This window comes from Ceratotherium simum, chromosome 21 (assembly GCF_057802395.1).
Source record: "Ceratotherium simum simum isolate JZ-2026a chromosome 21, ASM5780239v1, whole genome shotgun sequence".
NCBI classification, from domain to species: domain Eukaryota; kingdom Metazoa; phylum Chordata; class Mammalia; order Perissodactyla; family Rhinocerotidae; genus Ceratotherium; species Ceratotherium simum.
The window spans coordinates 42,924,272-42,943,795 of NC_141920.1; the positions used below are offsets into that span (position 1 = coordinate 42,924,272).

General features: G+C 42.9%; 1 protein-coding gene across 9 annotated transcripts in view; it reads right to left on the minus strand.

Annotated features, from left to right (window-relative positions):
- KIF16B (kinesin family member 16B) overlaps positions 1-19,524 on the minus strand; it is a 284,805-nt gene that overhangs the window by 89,203 nt on the left and 176,078 nt on the right. For all 9 annotated transcript variants that reach the window (XR_015555655.1, XM_087445640.1, XM_087445639.1 and 6 more), the window contains exons 18-22: positions 10,166-10,219; positions 7,297-8,661; positions 2,935-3,087; positions 920-1,016; positions 148-198 (exon numbers count right to left, since the gene is read on the minus strand). Coding sequence is in view for 8 of the 9 variants with exons in the window: in XM_087445640.1 (XP_087301766.1) it covers positions 148-198; positions 920-1,016; positions 2,935-3,087; positions 7,297-8,661; positions 10,166-10,219 (1,720 nt within the window). In the remaining variant the exon portion in view is untranslated. The remainder of the gene's footprint in view (positions 1-147; positions 199-919; positions 1,017-2,934; positions 3,088-7,296; positions 8,662-10,165; positions 10,220-19,524) is intronic.

The window sequence follows — 19,524 nt, forward strand, 5'->3', positions numbered from 1 at the left end:
CCATATAATAGTTTGCCTTCCCTGTTAGCCATTAATCTCACCGGGACTTCAAAATTCTAATTACGCAACTAAACATTAAGAAAATTTAATCACACAAGCATGCCATAATTTAACATGACCCTCTCAATCTGAAAAATCATTACCTACCTCATATTTTAGTTTACGTTGAATGGTGCCATTGTGAAGTTTCTCATCATCCTGAAAAGAAAATAAAAAGCCCTCTCTATTAATAGAGGGATTTAATATAATATAGCATGTTCACAGAGGGGGGAAAAACTGATTTGATTAGAAATATTTATGGGAACAAAATTCTAAAGCAACATACTTGTCATTCAACAATGACAACCGTTCTACAGAATTTATATTCCCAAGGTAAATATGACTCTATTGATCCATCTGCCTGTAAGAGAACTGAACCATTTATGTCTAATTTTAAGATTCTAAAAATATTAAATGCAAGATTTCCTTAAGATACTTCTTAATTTGCAGGTAGAAATGAAATGCCTTTATTTTGATAAAAATCAACTTGTTGCAAATATGTACCTTCTCAAAAGCAAAATTATAGTTCTACTTGGGATAATTTATTAAGCAAATTAAATATTTAAGGAAATTGGTTGTATTTTTGGAGAAAACAAAAATATTACATGTAGAATTTTTATAAATCAAAGTAAATAAAGCATTTTAGAAGACTTTGTAGTCACTCAAGACTTTCCCCTACAAGTACAAAATTTTAAAGTCACTCTTGAATTGACATTATTTATAAACTGTTAAGCTCCACCCAAGCAATATTTATTTTCTCTAGACCATTTCATACCTTCATTTTCTCATTGAGAAACAGTAATAAAAGCACCCCCCCAATAACTTACTGAAAGGTCATAGTAAAAATGAATGACTGAATTCAATCAGCTCCTTCACTCACCTTCATCAGATCTGCAGATGTACTGCTGTCACTGCCAATCACACGATGCAAATCCTGAAGACGTCTTTGGACTTCTTCTTCAATGTACGCATTGATCCTGGAAACAATGGAGACGGGGTCCTTGAACACTTCTAACCACACAGGGCATTTTAGATCCTTTTTCACTATGCCCTTCATAACAGGGAACTCCCTCATTCTAAATGACAAACATAACAACAATTCGGGACCTTACACATTTTTCTACTTTCTAAGAAATCCAGTACCATGTGTTCACTATCTGTGTCTTCCCCAAACGAGAGAGAACTCGATGAATCACAGCATCCTAGGAACTGAAGGGAGACTAAGTGATCCCATCCAACATCCTGAGTGTCCTTAACGGAACCCCTGCCGCAGGGTAGGGGAGAATCACAGGCACTGTTTTAAGAAGGCTCCACAGCCTCACCCCAGGGGTCTCGGACTTCGAGACCCAATACTTCACCCTCTGAGCCTTGGTTTCCTCACACAGAAAACATGATAGTTATTTCTCAATCACAAAGTCATTTAAGAAGATTAAAAGAAAAAAAAAAGAAATAGTGGACGCACTCTCTACGAATCTTCACTATTCCGATGGGACAATGTCTTGCATTGTTCTTACTCTGTCTTGTCTCTCCAACTGGGTTACCTGCACCTGACTGGGAGAGACCAGATTTTCAAGGTCTCTACCTTCCAAAATTCCTGGCACAGGGCCAAGACAGTGGAAGCCAGAAATAGTTGACTTTTGAAGCAGTTGTCAACTGAATATCTGGTACCCCATACTACGCAGGTGAAATTGTATGAAACACAACCATCCATCCAGAGGAAACAGGGAGACTAGAGAATTTTAGTTCCATCTAAAATCTTTCTAGTGGCTCAGACTGCCCAAATGGAAGTCTTACTCAGTTCTAGGCTCTCCCTCCCCCAGTTCTAGACACTGATTAGATGGATTAGTTAAAATGATCTGTTTAGCGTATCTACATCTTAGCACACTAAAAAAAAAATCTAGTTTCATCTTTCTAAGTACATGCATAAGCCTATAAACATTTCTGTACTACTGACCATGGCTAAACGATTTTCTGAAATGCTAGGTAAAGAGATTAAAATTTTAGGTAAAATAGCCCAGAAGAATAGAGTTAGGGCAATAAAGTACAGTATTTATCTTTCAGAATTGAAAATAAAATCATGTGGAACTAAACCTGAGCCAAGGTCACTTACAAATGAATTACCTCCCTGGACTTTTACTTAAATTTTAAACTAGCCCCACAGAACATGCAGGCCTAGATTTAAAGGGCTACAGAGGCTCATGCTCTTCGGAGTACATTTTGATATCCAAATACATATCTCCTAATACCCAGGGCTTAGGATTGTCCAATTTGAAATGTCCTCATGACACAGATGGGGTTGAGAAAAATAATCAATTTTCTTATAGGCAAAGAATGATTAATCGATTTATCTGAGAGCTCTAAGCCACAGAGCAATTCACAATGCTACCCAAGTTGAAAATCATTTTCCAATAGTAACATCAGATATATATTTCTGCTATTCATGACCATTCTGAATGTACTAGTACAGTTTTTGTAACAGACTTATTCTATTTGTAATCAATGACTTGTACAAATTAACTGTCAGCACAAGGTCCTTCTTCTTGGTACGAGTCAATGAACTCTGCATCTTTGTTTCTCTCAACCTGGCCTGGCATCACTCATTTCTGGATGAGCTGGTTTCCCTGTACCTTTTAATTCTACCCTCTCACACAAACTACTTGCACCAGCATTCCTTGCATTTGGCTGGCCAGGTCTCAGGTTTTTGGTGCCCTTCAAATGAGACCTTACCCCATCATGGGCAGGCAGCAGTTGATGAAGACAAAGCACATCTCAGGGACATGTACTACTTGTCGCCTTTGACAGATCCCTCCACACGCAAACTGACCAACATGAGGTACAGTAAGTCATTAAATCACATAAGAAATGTAAGCATGAATTTAATTTAACGTCCAGTACCTGGCGTCCATCAGAGGGACAAGGTGAGATTTTTGAGCACTGGATGGCAAGCAGGAAGAAGCAGCTTTCTCCTCCAAGGTCCCACAATGCCCTTTCTGAACACCATCAAACTCACAGATCTTCTGCTTCAACTGCTGGATTTCATGTTCTAACCTATAGAGATGGAGTTACACGAATTCATTCATTAACAGTATTTCCTGAGCATTGTCACTGGGTGGGACATTGTTCTGGAAACCTTGGGGGATCCAGACAAAAAATCTTTGTGCAAAGATCTTTATCTTCTAGTAGAAAAGGTGCCACATACCTATAAGACAAGGTATAAGGTGATAATGGGCCACAAGAGGGGTTCACAACAAGTGCTTAAGGTATCCAAAAGTTGGAGAGAGTTTTACCATTGAGGGCAAAGATATTCCCACTGTGCTCCAAGCCAATCCAAGAAGCAGATGTGCAGGATTCTGAGCCCCTACCCCTGCTTCAACAAAACAGTTGGCTGTTGATTATATATTGGGACCCCACTAAATATTTCTCTTTGACAAAGGAGATCTATGCTTTAATGAGTTTTTATTTTTTATTTATTTATTTTCCCCCAAAACCCCAGTAGACAGTTGTATGTCATAGTTGCACAACCTTCCAATTGCTGTATGTGGGACGCGGCCTCAGCATGGCCGGAGAAGCGGTGCGTCGGTGCGCGCCTGGGATCCGAACCCGGGCCGCCAGCAGCGGAGCGCACGCACTTAACCGCTAAGCCACGGGGCCTGCCCCGGAGTTTTTAAAACCACCAACCTATGAGTACCCTCATGGTCAAGGCAGTTCTAAGTTGAGTCTTCAGAGGCCAGTGAGAATTTGGACATTTGGAGATGATGATAGAAGGTTCTCCAGGTGCAGAAAGCAATATTAACAAAGGGGCTAAGCCACGAAAACTAGGAATCAACTTTGGCTAAGGCAGAGGGTGTGGAAAAGGGACACAAGTGAGAGAGACCTAGGAAAGCAGGCTGAGTAGCCCAAGAAATTAAAATAAACCATAAATTGTGGAACCAAACATTTATTTCTAGTGACAAATGATAAATGATACATCTAATAAGAGATTGTGTATAAGGCTGTTCTCCCACTGGCCCAAGCATTTTTTTTTTTTTTAATAATTTTATTTACTTTTTCCCCCAAAGCCCCAGCAGATAGTTATATGTCATAGCTGCACATCCTTCTAGTTGCTGTATGTGGGACACGGCCTCAGCATGGCCAGAGAAGCGGTGCATCAGACGTGCCCAGGATCCGAACCCGGGCCGCCAGCAGCTGAGCACACACACTTAACTGCGAAGCCACAGGACCGGCCCCCAGGCATTCTTGAATCCAGGTCATTAGGCTAGAGGGCCAAGCTTGCCAGTAAATTTAGCCCAGGGAACACAAGACTCAGCCAGGGGCTGCAACCCACTTGCTGTGTGAACTCGGCAAGTTACTGAAATCTGGGTCTCAATTTCTTTATATATAAAATGAGAGAGTCAACTAGTTTCTCCAAATTCCTTCAGCTCCAAAAATCAGAGATTCTGGCTTCAGAGGTTGACACACCATGATACACCAGCTCTCTGCTGTCATCAGCAGCAACTTGACCGCTCTAACCTGAACGTGAAAGCCAAGATCTTAACTCTCAGGATGTGATTATGAGGTCACCAGGGTCAGCACTCATGCGTTCCACAGAAGGCAATGCCCTGCTTAACTCAGCCCTTCATCTGCCTACTGATTAGCAAGTACTTACTGAGCATCAAGTTGCAGAGCATAGAGCATTTTCAAAGGAGGGAAGAAGCAGGAAAGAGTGATGTTAGGGGCCAGGTGGTAGGCAAAGAACCAGGGAACAATACTAACACAGCGTCTCAGAGATGGGAAGGGAAATGCGCTGGATGGAAGTAGGTAATTGCCAATGTTTATACTTAAGACAGTGTCTACTAGAGCTGTCCAAAGACGTCTTTCAGTGCTGGGGCCGCGGAGAAGACTCCACAGCGCACAGGGGCTTGTGTGGGGCTCCGAAGGCTAAGCAGGATGTACACGGGTGGCAAAGGACAAGCAGGGCATCCTGGGAAAGGGCTGCAGCACATGTGAAGGACTGGCCTGCCCGGGCAGCAGCCTGCGGTCAGTAGACAAGAGGACAAAGAGCTGTGTGGTACACAGGTTTAGATTCGAGCTGCAGCTCTGCCACCTTCTAACTGCCTGACACTTGTTTCCAGTGGTTACGTAACCAGTAGATGGAAAAGACGACAGAAAATGGATTAAATCTTGTTCATAAAGCAAGCCCACAGGGAAAGCCAAGTTCAGTGCACTGTTGTCCAATCTGGTTCCATGTGAATTTAAAATTTCACACCGTTGGAATTTCACAAGTGGTCAAGTCAGGCTGCACAGCAGGAAAACCCAGCGAGATAATAAGACATGAACCCAACACCCACAGAAAGCTGCAGGAGCATTGCAGCCAGAGCACGCAGCTCAGAATCTATTGGCCTGAATTAGGTCTTAGCAAAGTCTACTCCATCAAAACACACAAAGCTAAAAGCCGCCTCTGCGTGGCTTCTGGAGTAATGCTGACGCTGGGAAACCATGTCCATGGAAATCACAGGACTATATCTGCTATAGTAGAGTATTAATACTAAATGGCCAGATAGTGAAACCAGTTGACAAAAGCCAGGGACATCAAGCTACAGGCTCACGCTGCATTCCTGCTGCACACTGCAGGATACAAATTGAGAGCGTGCCTTCTGCTACTTGAAATTTCCTGGGCTGGAGCTTTGTTCAGCAATTTCATTTACATAACATACCTGCAATCACGTTCTTAAACCTGCGACCTATTTCTCTGAAGTAATAGCATTATGGTCTTTGATTTTTATTTGTTGCGGTTTTGCCTGAGGGAATTACCAGAGAGTGATGGTAAATAGAATCCACAGTATAAGCAGATCATTCGAAAGGTTGTCCTGACCTTTTCAGGCAAGATGATGGACAGAGGCTCCAGCAACACCTCACAGTAGGTCTTGCCTTGTCATCAGCACCGACCCCAGCCCTCTGCCAATGTCAAGCTGGGCTCCTAGACGCCAGCAGACCGGGCTTCTGCTGCAGCCCCTCAAGAGGTGCTGTGGGGGAGGAATGCTGGGAGGGGCAGTGTTCCAGGCCTCCTACCTGGGCTTGTTAAGATCTCAATTGACCAAAGGGTCTGGAGCTAAAGAAAACACACAGACCCCCGATCTCACCTGCCCCTTCCTGTAAGGGTGAGAACACTGTGGCCCAGTGATGAAGATCCTTCCCAAGGGCGGTGAGGCAGGAAGGGCCCAGGCCAGGGTATGAAGCCCCCTTGCAGGACTCTAAATTTTGCATCATGTATGCACACCAGGCTGCCATCAGCCTTTCTGGGAGTCTTGGCACCACGTCTGTAGGGCTACCAGAAAAAGTGTTCTCAAATTCATGTATTTATTCATTCTGAGAACCTACTGGGTGGGAGGCATGGAGACACGGAATAGGCAGAAGAAGATAAATATTCTTCCTTTACCATGAAAATAGTGCCAGTTCCTAGTTTTGTTTTTTGCACCAAAAGTAATATCCATAAATCATCACCGAATGTGCTCAAACATACCACTGTGTTCAGAATCATCTGGAGAGTTTTGTTGGTTTGGTTGGTAGTTTGTTTTTTAATACAGAATCCTAGGGCCTCCCCTCAAATATTGTAAATCACAGGGGTGGGAGAAGTACGGCTCTTCCCTTCCCTACCAGTGTGGACATCAGTACACTCTGCGATCTGTGAACACAGGTGATGCTTCACTGGAAACGTGCTGGTCGTGGAGAAGATGTGAAGCCAATGGTGAGAACAGGGAGGGAAGGGGAGAGGGAAGGAGGGAAGGGAGGAGGAAGAAAGCAAAGAAGGAAAGGAGGAGAGAAGGAAAAAGGGAACTAGGGAGAGGGGAGAGGGAGAGAGGGAGGGAGGAAAAGACATGGAAGGAAGAGAAAGAGAAAGGGTGAGAGGGAGCAATGGAGGGCAAGGAAGGAGCGGAGTGGACAGGGGAGGCAAGGAGGAAGCTTTCCCAGGCTTTCAACAAATGTATTTATCAAACATTCAAAGATACACATTCTATGTCAGTAGAGTAATGGACAAGGGCTTTGTTTTTGTTTGTGTGGCTTTTTTCAACATTAGGCCAACGATTCTAAAACAAGGATCCTAAGGAGAAAGAAAAGAAGTTCAGGGGTCCTTTTCTCAGGTTTGGCAAAATAAGCATCTGCCTGTATATTAGAGAATATACAGGCTGAAAGAATTACTTTTTGCAAAGACAGTGGGAGACACACTCTGGGGGGCAGACAGCACAGGCCCACGGGGCGCCGTCTCTTCTGCTGTCTCACCTCTCCTGGTCCCTCTCCAGGGCTGCCTGCTCAGCATCCAGGCTGGCCCGGAGCCCCGCCTGCTCGCTGCTGCTGCTGCTGCTGCTGAGAGTGGCCAGCTTCTGCCTCTGCTCCTCGATCTCCACGCCCAGGGTGGAGCGCCTCTGCAGGGCCGAGTGCCTCCTCTCCAGCCTGGCCACAGCGCGCTCCAGAGCCTCTCTCTGCTGCTTCTCCTGGGATTCGAGGATCTCCTTTTCCTTTCTCCTCACTTTTTCTTCCTGACGCGCGATGTTGGCAGTGAATTCGAAGGTGGCTTGGAGCTTCTGCAGCTGGCTCGCATTGGCTTGGTACTGTGCCAGCTGTTCTTCTTTTTCCTCCATTTCTTTTTCCACTTGGTAGAGAGTGTTGTCTAAGCCAACAGGGCCTCTGTCAAGGATTTCAAACGCTCTCTGCTTTTCTTCTAGCAGAGTCAGCAAATGATTCTGCAGGAGGTGCTGGAGCTGGCGTTCTTTATATTGCAGCCTGTACTGCGCTGGCTTTATTTTCTCTAAATCTTGAGCCCCCTGGGTGACATCTATGACACCACCATCATTTTTTCCCAACAACCTGAATTCTTCTTCTTTTTCAGATTTTAAACGCTCTAGGATGTCCTGTTCTTCTTCGACTTCTTTCTTCAGGAGGTCCTTCTGCTGAAGCAGGTCCTTCTCCAGGTTGGCTAGCTTGACCAGCTGCCTTCTCTTGAACTCTAAGAAGTGCAGCTGAGCCCTCTCCAACTCCTCGCTGTCGTCGTCCCCTGCGGCCCGCGCTTCCTTCACCCGCAGCAGGGACTCGCGGATGCCCTCCAGCTCTCTCCTCTCCTGCTGCACCCGCTGCACGCTGCCTGGCCGCAGCAGCCGGGTCATCGCCTGCTTCTCTCGGAGCTGCTCCTCCAGATGCGCCACTAGCACGGCCTGCTCCTCTTCCTGCTCCTCCAGTCTCTTCTTTTCCAACTCAAGCTTGGCATACTGTTCATCCTTTTCCTTTTTGAGCCGGTCCAGTTCTTGAAATATCTGAATCTTCTCGGCCTTCTCATGGTGGTTGAGCTCCTGGAGCCGCTGGAGTTCTTCTTTGACACGGAGAAAGCTCTCTTCCTCTTGTTTCTTCTTCTGCAGCTCGATTTCCTGTTGCTCCCTCAGCCTCTCCTCTTCAAACTTTTCCTTCTCGGCGAGCAGATCCTTGAGCTTGCTCTCGATGTGGCAGCTGCGGCGTTTCAGGCTCTCCTCCTGCTTGCGGATCTGCAGCTGGACGATCTCCGTCTCCTTGCGCTGCGTCTCCACCTCCTGCTGCATCCGCTCCAGTTCCGCCTTATCGGACTTTTGCTTTTGCTCCATTTCTTCTATGAGTTTCCTGAAACACAAAACACTCACTTATCATTATTTGATCACTGTGTTCCAATGTTGCTCGAACTTTTCTCTAACTGAAATGTTCCGAAAATGAACACACAACATAAAGCCAAACCCTTCACTAAAATAAAAAAGAGGGAGTACTGCTTTCCTTTTTAATTTCCAGCAGCGTGCTGTTTAATTTTTTTACTCTGTAACTGTCCAACATATCATTTGCCTAATCTCCTAAAGTAGCCTCTGATATCATTTCTTTGTAGAGTCTATAAGCATAATGTGTTATGCATGATATGATTTAAGAAGCCCCCTGAGCTCGAAGAGAAAGAACCATGCCCAATTTAAATTTAAATGTGAATAATTTTATTCAGCCCAATGGCTAAAACGCAACAGAAATTCAGTTACAAGATGACATTAAATAAAAATGCTTATGCTGTGCTCAACTCATTGAGGTCAAATACCAAAGTCAAGATAATTGACAATTCATTGTTCCAGCTCAAATAACTACATGCTATTTAGCATTTAATCACTAGTTTAGGACAATGGTGATCACCAAATGGCCGAAAATATTCGCTTATTAATGCATAATATTGAAAATAACTGGAGTCTCCATTAGAATACTTAAATGCATGATTCCAGGGGTTACATGTCACGTTTTGTCTCGGAGAACAAACGATCCCCACTGGGTGCTAAATCAATGTTTCTGGTTTGGGATGACCTCCAAAGCAAGAACACAAGGTATGGAAGAGTATCAATACATGGCCTCCTTCTCCTGGCCCACCAAAGACCTATCATATATGATGTGGGAAATTAAACTAAATCAGCTGTAACATCTAAATTACAGATTCTAGAAAATAATATCCCATTTGTAGATTTTTCTATGGCCTTGGTTTCTACTCCACTATCTACTCTTGATCCATTTCTTGGCTTGTTAACTAGAACAGGAAAAAGAGAAAAGGAGAAAACATAGTTTTATCAAAGAACAATATTTGGAACATATTAAAATTAAACAACCAGACACATACACATACATACACATCCCAAAAGAAAAGTGAGCAAAGACTATGAAGAGGCAAATTACAGAAGGGGAAATACAAATAGGCAAACAACATAAGGAAAGATGTTTAAAAAGGAGTAGGTAAAAGGAAAGAAAATTGTCATTCTTTTGGCTTTTTAAAAACTCAGGGGATATTATTAAGAAAAGATATACTTTTGAGTTAAACACACACACAAGTAAATATTTGGTATATTAAATTTAATGGGTGTATTAAAGTTGCCTACTGACTCTATTCCCCCTTTTTCATAAGTATTTGAAAATGAACTATTTAAAAAATTCAAACATGAAGTAAAACTACCCAGTTAGAGAGAAATGGCTTACAGTCATTAGACATGTAAATAACAGACACAGAGCCAGAGGGAGGGACTGGGACAGACACAGATGAAATCAGCCTAGGACATTAACACAAGAATCCACAGACTACAGCAGTGTTCAACTTGTACCCCACGTGGCTTACCTTTTACTTTCTAATTTTTCAAGTTCTTCACGCTGTTGCCTCTCAAATTCAAGTCTAATAAAATCAAATGAAAATGAGTCACTTTTCTGAAAGAGCTTTTCTTTCTCTCTTATTCTCTATATACAGAGCTACATATTACAAAAAGCATCAGTTCAAGTATTATTTTTAATTACCATGAATTAACAAGTTTAAAATGTATGTTTTGCTCTATGACTATGATTAGAAATTAGACATACTTTTGAGTGCTCGAATTCAGACTGAAAAGAACATATTTTACTTGAAGGAAAACAAACAAAATATGACTGTATTGAAAAAGCAGAGTTAAAGGAGACTTCTAAAGGATAAGCATGTCTACTCCATGCAGCTTAGTCACTGATGAGTATATAAAAATGGAGAAGCTCTACCTTAGACAGATGGGTCCTTTTATAGGGAAAAGACTGCCAGGGAGGTAGAGAGAGAGAGAGCACAGACATAAATTAAGAAAAGAATTAACTGGAAGAAACATCAGGAGAAAAGCAGTAAGGTACTTAAAAGCCAATAGCCATGCATGAATTGCATTGTCTTTTTATAAATATCACATTTCCCAATAATTTCTTGAAGCAAACACTCCAAAGAGTTAGCTCTGCTATGTTCTGCACACTTCCCCTGATAATTACAGCAGTGATGATAACTGCATACCAAGAACAATTGAGAACAATAAAGTCATATTTTCATTGCTTTATAGTTATACTGCAGGTAGGCTCCTCGAGATCCTCCTGTAATTAGTAGCTATATGATATAGGAGTTACGAGGGCCACATAGATCGTGAACAGATTTACCACAGCGGTAGCAAAATAAAGGGAGCTAGGTCATTGGGAATTTTAAAACAACTCGCTAAAATATTGATAACACAAGTTGATTTTTTCCCAAATAACAGATTTAATAGTTGCACGATTTCACTATTCCTATTAAACAGCATGAACTGCAATTCTTAAACGTACACATTTTCCTGTTGTGATAGATGACAGATATAGCTAAAAAGCTGAACTATGCAAAAATGCACCATAAATTGTTTTCCTTGGATAATGTGCAAATCCAGATAGGCAAGAGTTACTTTTACAATGAGACACAGACATTTCAAATAGCTCTGTTTCCAATTTAATTTGGGCTAATATTGAGAGTAAATGTCTGAGAGTTTTTGTGAGCAGAACTGAGTGCTGTGCTGAGTGATTTACACATGGTATCTCATTTTGTCTTCCCAGTGAATCCTTAAAATAGCAAATAGTATCTCCATTTACAGATGAGGAACCCAGAGCTTGGATAGGTGAAAGAACCTCTCCAAAGTCATAAGGGTAAGATGTGCTGGAGCCAGGATTTGAACCCACAACAGCCTGTTTCCAAAATACCTTCTATTAACTTATTTTATGAGCAATGCTCAAATTATGTGATATGCAATAAAAGCATTAAATCCTTCATTGAAACTTGTCAGAGTAATATCTGTCTTCCTGTTAAATGAAAATAACAGGAAACTGAGGCTTAGAGCATGTAAGTAGTAGAGGGAGGACCTGAATCCAAGTTTGGTACTAAAATCTATGCTGCCAACCACTACAACTGTTGCTAATGAGCTGTGTGGTCTCAGGAGGTCAGAAAACGTGAGTTTAATATCTTCATCTCTGGGGCCAGGCCTGTGGCGTAGCGGTTAAGTGCGCATGCTCCACTGCTAGCGGCCCAGGTTCGGATCCCAGGCGTGCAACGATGCACTGCTTGTCAGGCCATGCTGTGGGGGTGTCCCATATAAAGTGGAGGAAGATGGGCAGAGATGTTAGCTCAGGGCCAGTCTTCCTCAGCAAAAACAGGAGGATTGGCATGGATGTTAGCTCAGGGCTGATCTTCCTCACACACACACAAAAAATCTTCATCTCTAAGGTGACACTTTGAGCACCTACTTTTTTTTTTACTGAGCACAGTGTCAGGCACTGTGATAGGTACAGGGGATACAGCAGTCCAAAAAGGAGATGTGGTTCCTGCCCCCCTGGGGCTTCCAGTCTGAAAGTGGCAGTCAAGTGAACACAAGGGGTGTACCCCCGTGTGTCACAAGACAGAACTCAGGAAGGACACAGCGCTATAACATACAGAGTAGGGTATGATCCCAGAATTTGGCAGTACCTAGAATCAAGGCAAGCTTCCCGAGGAAACTTATATCTAAGCTGTGCCATTCTTCTTCATGCATGCTATAGAAACTCCAGAGAAGCTCAATAAAACCAGATCTTGGCTTGTTACGGGGGAAGTGGCAAGATATGAAGCTCAACAGGATGACAGAGGCCAGAAGCAAAGTGCCTTAGAAGTGATATTAAGGACTTTAAACTTGATCTCAAAGACAGTAGCAGAAAAGTGTCTTGGAACAGGGTTGTTGAAGAACACATTAACTGATGTTCTGTAGAGAACAGATGGGAGGGGAGCAATATGGGAAGCCAAGAAATAAATTAGGAAGCCATTGCAGTCACCTAAATAAGAGATGATGGAGGCAGGACCTGAGACAACTGGGATAAAGAAATGATGCTAACTTCTGATATTCAGAAGGTCGAGTTGACAGAACTTGGTAACTGGCTGAATTTTGATGCAGCCTGTGATGAGAAAGGAAGAGTCAAAGATGACCCTCAGGTTTCTGGTCAGGTTTCAAAGGAGGTAGGAAAGCAGAACCTAACTGCCAAGAGGCTGAGCTAGGAGGTCAGCAAGTCGGAATACAAATCCTAGTGGTTGTGAGACCACATAGGAGTTATTTAATCTTGGATGCTTAATTTTCATAGAAATTGAAGGAAATAACAGGCTCCACATCAAAAGCCAGGATCAAACGAGATAATACATGCAAAATACCTGTAGAGCACCTCCACATATTAGGTGCTCCAGTGTTGCCTCTTGTCATCATGACCCACTGAGATAAGGAGGAGCCCCAGGGAAGGAGCCAGGTGTGGAGGGCGGCTGGGGGGGGGGGGGGCGGGTAGGAGAGGCAGCAGTGGTAGCCGTACTTGTGCTAGGGCTCATGGTGGTGAAGGTGAGGGGAGCGGTTACCATCCAATGAAGCTAACAGGCACTGGAGACTCACTCTATACCAGGTTCTGAGTACTCTGCAATTAACTCTCACAATGGCCCTGTGTGGTAGGTGCCATCATTATCTCCATTTTACACATGAGAAGGGGCCATATCACAGGTATATGGCAGACTCAATCTTGACTCGAGCCCACAATTTTAATCTTTTCTCTATCCTGCCTTCAGGAACATAGGCTCAATTTTACACATGTTAAGTCTAACGATTCCAGTCAGTCATTCAAATCGAGATGTCCAGCAGGCAGGGGGATACATACAAAGATCTGACACTCAGGCCCTTATCAAGGATGCAGACTATAGACTTGCGATTTACCAGCATCTAGATAGGAACTAAAACCTACAAGAGTGGAGGAAGTTACCCAGGACATACATGTGGAATGAGAATAAAGGAGCTTAGCGCAAGGTCTGGAAGACAACAGACAATGCAGTGACTGGCAGAGAAGGACCGGCCCTTGAATGAGGCCGGGGTGAGCAGTTAAAGACACAGAGAGAAGATCAGAAAAGGGTAGGCATAGGAAAGCAGAGGGAGAAGGATGTTTCAAGAAAGAAGAAGAGATCAGTAGCATGAAATGTTTCAGTAATGTCAAGTAAGGTAGGGCCCAAGGAGAACTCATTGAATTTAGCAACATGGAAGGCACTGGTGACCTTGGAGTGACCTTCGTTGCACTGAGATCAGACGCAGTGTGTTGAGGAGTGAATAAGAGGAAAGTGGAGGCTGTGAATGTAGACATGGTAAAATTTCTCAACAATTTTAGTTACGAAAGGGAGGTGGTAGTTTTAGGAGAATGGGTGCTCATTTTAATAGCTGGAAGAGGCTATGTATCCTGGTATAAACAAGCTAGAAGAGAGAGGGTAGAAAAATTGGAGAAAGGCTGGGAATATGTGATGGGCAGAGGAGCCTGAGCCGGCATGAGACTAAAGGCTAGAACAGTGGCTAAGAGCAAGGGCTCTGGAAGTAGTCTAGCCCAGATCAAATCCTGGCTCCTATGAAACCATGGGACAATCTCTCAACCTCTCGAAGTCTCGGTTTCCTCACCTGAAACTAGACTCAAAAATAATCCTAGTTCTCAACGGGAGTAGGATCCAACAAAAGTATACACCGAGCACTTAGCAGTTAATAAATATTAGCTATTAATCCTATAGGATCCACAGTACAGGTAGGGAAATTGCCCTGAGAAAGGCAAAAGTGCAGTTCAGCCATTGGGACAGGAAGGAAGGAGGAAAGGATGAATGCAAAGCAGACATGGGATTTGAAGGTTCTGTCCTCTTAGGGTTTCTGTATTCTCTGTGATGTCAGAAGTGAGATTCTCTGCTAAGAGTGGGGAGGAACAGCAGTGGGGTTAGAGGCATAAAGAACATGGGGATTATTTGTAATAGGTGAAGGGCCAATGGGCAAGAGAACTGATAAAGACAACAAACAAAAATGGGTGGCTGGGCATCACTCAAGCTTAGAGACCATCAGATTACAGAGGCACCAACCTCTGTGTTGATGTGGCTTTTTCTCGTAGCACTGAGCTGAGGTGCCCAGGTACAGGCTCAGGACAGGGAAACAGCTCAATGGTTTCAGCTGGGGCTCTGGCAAGTAGGAGAACCAAAGGACCATCTGAGGATTTGGGAAGAAGATGGTTCAAGTGTTGGAGATGAGGGCTTGACTGGACAGGGAAGTAAATGAGGGTAAGACAAGGCTTACAGTTTGGAGAAAGTAAGAAATCAAAGAAGTCTCTAGGCTGAAGAAGTGAGCACTCCTTAAGTAACTAAATGGTAGGATGAGTTATCCACATGGAATTACCCAAGATAAGAGCAGGACTTAGAAAGATGGTGCAGCTTAGAAGGAAATGCCTGGAAGGCAAGTAGATGACAACAGTAAGAAGAGGCAAAGAGTGGGGGAGGCAGCTGCCATAAGCGAACAATCAGGAGTGCTCTATGGGGCAGAGGAAGGGTGGTCTGAGAACAGCTGCAGGGAGGACCTAATGTCACCGACTAGTGCCACGAGGAACTTAATGGTGGTTTGGAAGCATTTAACTGTGTTTCCAAGTTGTTTTTTTTAGGTTAAGGAGGCACAGCCAGCAACCACCCTGAAGCTAACCAAGCCTCCCTACAAGAGCTACACCCAAGACCTTGCCTTATTTTTAATGCGAAGATCTCTTCAAGAGGAGATTAAGCCTCATTACCATAATCTGCAGGGTACCCGCCTCTCCCTTTTGAATATTCATTCCCCAAACAAATAAAAGTTCTTCCTTCCCTTTGTTGGGGGAGGCCATGACTTTGGAAATGATTCCTTATGGCCTCCTATTTGCTGGAAATGCACTTATACTTTGTGAGACAACTTCCACTGGTGTACAGTCTTATTTAACTCATCAGGAGGCGAGCCCACTTGGTTTGGTAACACTAAAAGTCTGGGCTGATGAGACCACTGGTTCCTCCTCAGGAGAAGTTTTCCATTTTATTGATTGATTGACTGAGTGTGACGAAGATCAGCTCTGAGCTAACATTCATGCCAATCCTCCTCTTTTTTTGCTGAGGAAGACTGGCCCTGGGCTAACAGCCGTGCCCATCTTCCTGTACTTGATATGGGACGCCGCCACAGCATGGTCTGACAAGCAGTGCATCGGTGCGTGCCCGGGATCCAAACCTGGGCTGCCAGCAGTGGAGCGCACGCACTTAACCACTACGCCATGGCGCCAGTCCCTATTTTTATTTATTTTCTTTGTTGTTGAGGAAGATTCATCCTGAGCTAATGTCTGTCACCAATCTTCCTCTTTTTGCTTAAAGAAGACTCACTCTGAGCTAACATCTGTGCCAATCTTCCTCTACTTTTGTATGTGGGTCGCCACCACAGCATGGCTGACGAGCAGTGTAGGTCCGCACCAGGGATCCAAACGCGCAAACCCAGGCCACCGAAGTGGAGTGCCGAACTCAACCACTATGCCATGGGGCTGGCCCCAGGAGAAGTTTTCATTTTAGAACATTTGATTGGGATGGAGAAGGGAAAAAAATTTGGATCAGTGGCAGCTGTCAACCTTAGATATATCAGGCCACAACTCTAATCCCTCCTAAAGAGTACCATCTATTGAAATGTAAAGTTCTGAGTCAAGAAATCAGAGACATCCATTTTAATTCTTAATGAAGAAGTACTGATTTCACTTTTGTGAACTGTTTTTAAATAGGAAAAATGTTTGATTGTTTTCTCCTAAAAGCAATATGTCCTTGATACATAATGACTTCCATTTCCTCAAAAATAAGAGCAAAACAAAAACAAAAAATCATAAAGATGCTCAGTCTTAAAGTCCGAAACAGTTTGAGGAGAGAGTCATAATTACAAAGTCAGGAACTATATTTTAAATATAAGGGGATATCAGCTATTGCTGGTACTATACAACTTCTGTTAAATATTACGTATTTACTAATTATACTTTAAAATGCACCTCTTTCCATAATCAATGATAATTATTTCAAATAGCAAACCTCAATAGATTGTAAAATATAAATGTGTGTTAATATCAAGGAAAGACTATCAACTATAATTGTACTTTAATGTGGCTTCATTTTTAAATAAGTGTAATTCACTATCCTACTTTACTGAAATTATCTTGGCTCCAAATGCTAATTTCCTAAATGTTACAATTAAAAGGAAAACCACAGAAGAATATAATTTTTGCAGCTGTTTTTAGCATTTTAAAATGACATTTGGAAGGACACATACTGTGTTAGGTCCAACAAAAAAGCACAGCATACAATCTTTTTTTATGAGAAGCAGCCTTTTTTTTTTTTTTTTTTGCATTAAAAGACATCTAGCATTTTTAGGTATAACTGCACATCTTGCAATTTATATTCCTGTTATCATCGGCAATGAAAAAGCAAAGGGGTGGGAATTTCTCGGTTTGCACCACTACATTGAAAGGGAGATTGTGATTATCAAAAAAAGAAAGAAAAATTTAAATAAACTGAAACCGTAAATATTCGAGTCCTTGTGTTGTCCCAGTGGTGACTAGTTTTGTACCTCTGGTGTCATTTCACTTTCCAAAAGAAGGAAAATGGCTACTCAAGTCCAGCCAACACTTGAGATGGCAGCTGTGTAGGGGGGGTGGACAGAGAGGGTAACAGAAGCCGAGCTCCAGACCACCATATGACTGGAAGGGAGATCTCACTTGACAATGGAGGTGAGCTGAAGATGAGGCAGTCCTCCACATGGATATTTTCAGCAGGTATACGAACAAGTAATGGAAAAATTCTTGGTCAATCGGTGGGTCTGGATTTTTCCTACCTGACTTTTAGGTTATAATCAAATAGAGGGATGACTTCATGGGTCCTATGTGCACCCATGAAGTCACACAGGGTCCTGCATTCACTTGATGCTTCGCTGTTGTCATCTTGAAATTCTTAATATTTGAACAAGAGGCCGCATATCTTCATTAAGCACTGAGCCCTGCAAATTATGTAGCTGGTTCTGATCAAGTATATGTCATTTTTGAAAGAACTCCTGTCCTGTTGCCTGGAATGTGGTATTTCTCAGAACAGATTCTGGTAAGGGATAGACAGAAAGGAGCTAGAAAGAGACTAGAACTCAGTGTAAGATGGTTCACCTCTCCCTGATCCTTCACAAGGGATTGGATTCTGACCACAATGGGTTCTGCAATGGTTTAGACCAGAAAGGCTGACATTCTCACCACCCTACCACCCTCAGGAACTTTCAGCCAGTCTCAAATCACTTTACAAATGAGCAAATCCCAAGGAGGGTGGAGGATCTTAACGACTAAAGAGAAAGTTTGGATTTAGGTGCAGGTCCTATCCAATATTCTCCCTGACCTTGAGAACCCTGACATTCTAGAAGTTCTTTAAAGGCTGAGCAGAAACTAGATATTACCCAAAGTAGGTGCAGGGAAGCTCAAGAAAGGAAGAACCTGGCCGTTCATCCAGACTCTGGCTTCATAGAAAGGCCCTGCAGTCTTTCCCATGTGCATCAGCTTTCATGTAAACTTTCATTAGAAAGCTAAGAATAGCTACTTTGTAGAGATGGTTGGAATTGCTACACCACTCACTCCCCATATCCCTTTTGTTCTCCCAAATCATTGTGTAACACATCAGGTTATCCTACAATAGAATAACTTATATACAACTGCAATTCAAGGTGAGTGTACCAAGATGGGGTCTCACCATGCAATTTAATCTAGGAGGTTGTGAAATTAAACCCCTTCTAGGTAAAAGTCAGAGTTTATAACATAAATATCCTTAGTACTTTGGGAATGGTTTTCTAATGAACTTCCAAATCCCTGGTCTAGAAAGTACTTATTAAAGAGTTTCCAGGAGCCGGTCTTAAGCCTTTTGTATTGCAAATGGAAAGTGCTCAAAGAAACAAAGATTGCTTAAAAAAAATAGTAAAATTTGATACCATAAGCATTTTAAGTGAGTTTCTCCCCAACCTATTTCCTATAACAGTGGTATAACTTGCTCTAATAAAGACAGCCAGGACCACATTAAACACAGGAGACTTTCCTGATCAAGCCATAAGATCACAGACAGATAGAAATAAAAGGGGACTCAAGAGGTCACGCGTTCAATTTAGCACACACTCCTACATCCTGCTCCCTCCCCTACTTTACAGGCCAGGAGACTGAGGCCCAGAGAGTACTAGAGAGATGTTCAAGGTGACTTCCTCTCTAGAGGAGCCAAGAGTAAAGCCCACATCTTCCTACTCCTCATCCATTCTTACTTTGACCCTGGAATTCTGTCTCACCTCCTCAACCAAACTATGGTAACTTTTACCCCAGAAATAGCCTCCTAAAAGTTAAAAATGATTCATCATTTCAAAATGTACCTCTCCCTGTTGGACAAACCAGAATAGTGTACCACAGGCAATATTCCTGCCCCTTCATTCAGTCATATATGCCACACATCCAACAAACCTTTACGAAGCACCTACTGTGTACAAGGCAGTGCATTAGACTCTGAGAGAATACAGAATGGATAAAGTGCCTCTGGGTCTTAAGAGAGAATCATAAGTGAAAGAAAAGATGCATGTGTATCAGTCACACCGAACGTGACGAGCACAACGAGAAATTTCCATTTTTAACAGGAGATGGGGTGGAGGGAGAGCATTAACAGCTGCAGGGATGAGAGGAGGCCTCGCAGAGGAGCTGTCTGAGCTGGGCCTTGACAGATGGACAGAGGACAGAATTATGATGGGCATAGTGTAGTGATTTGGGGAAAATCTAGTGGAAGAAAAATGGGAGAAGGAAGACAAAAGATATAAGCAAAGGAAGCAGTGAAGAGCCTTG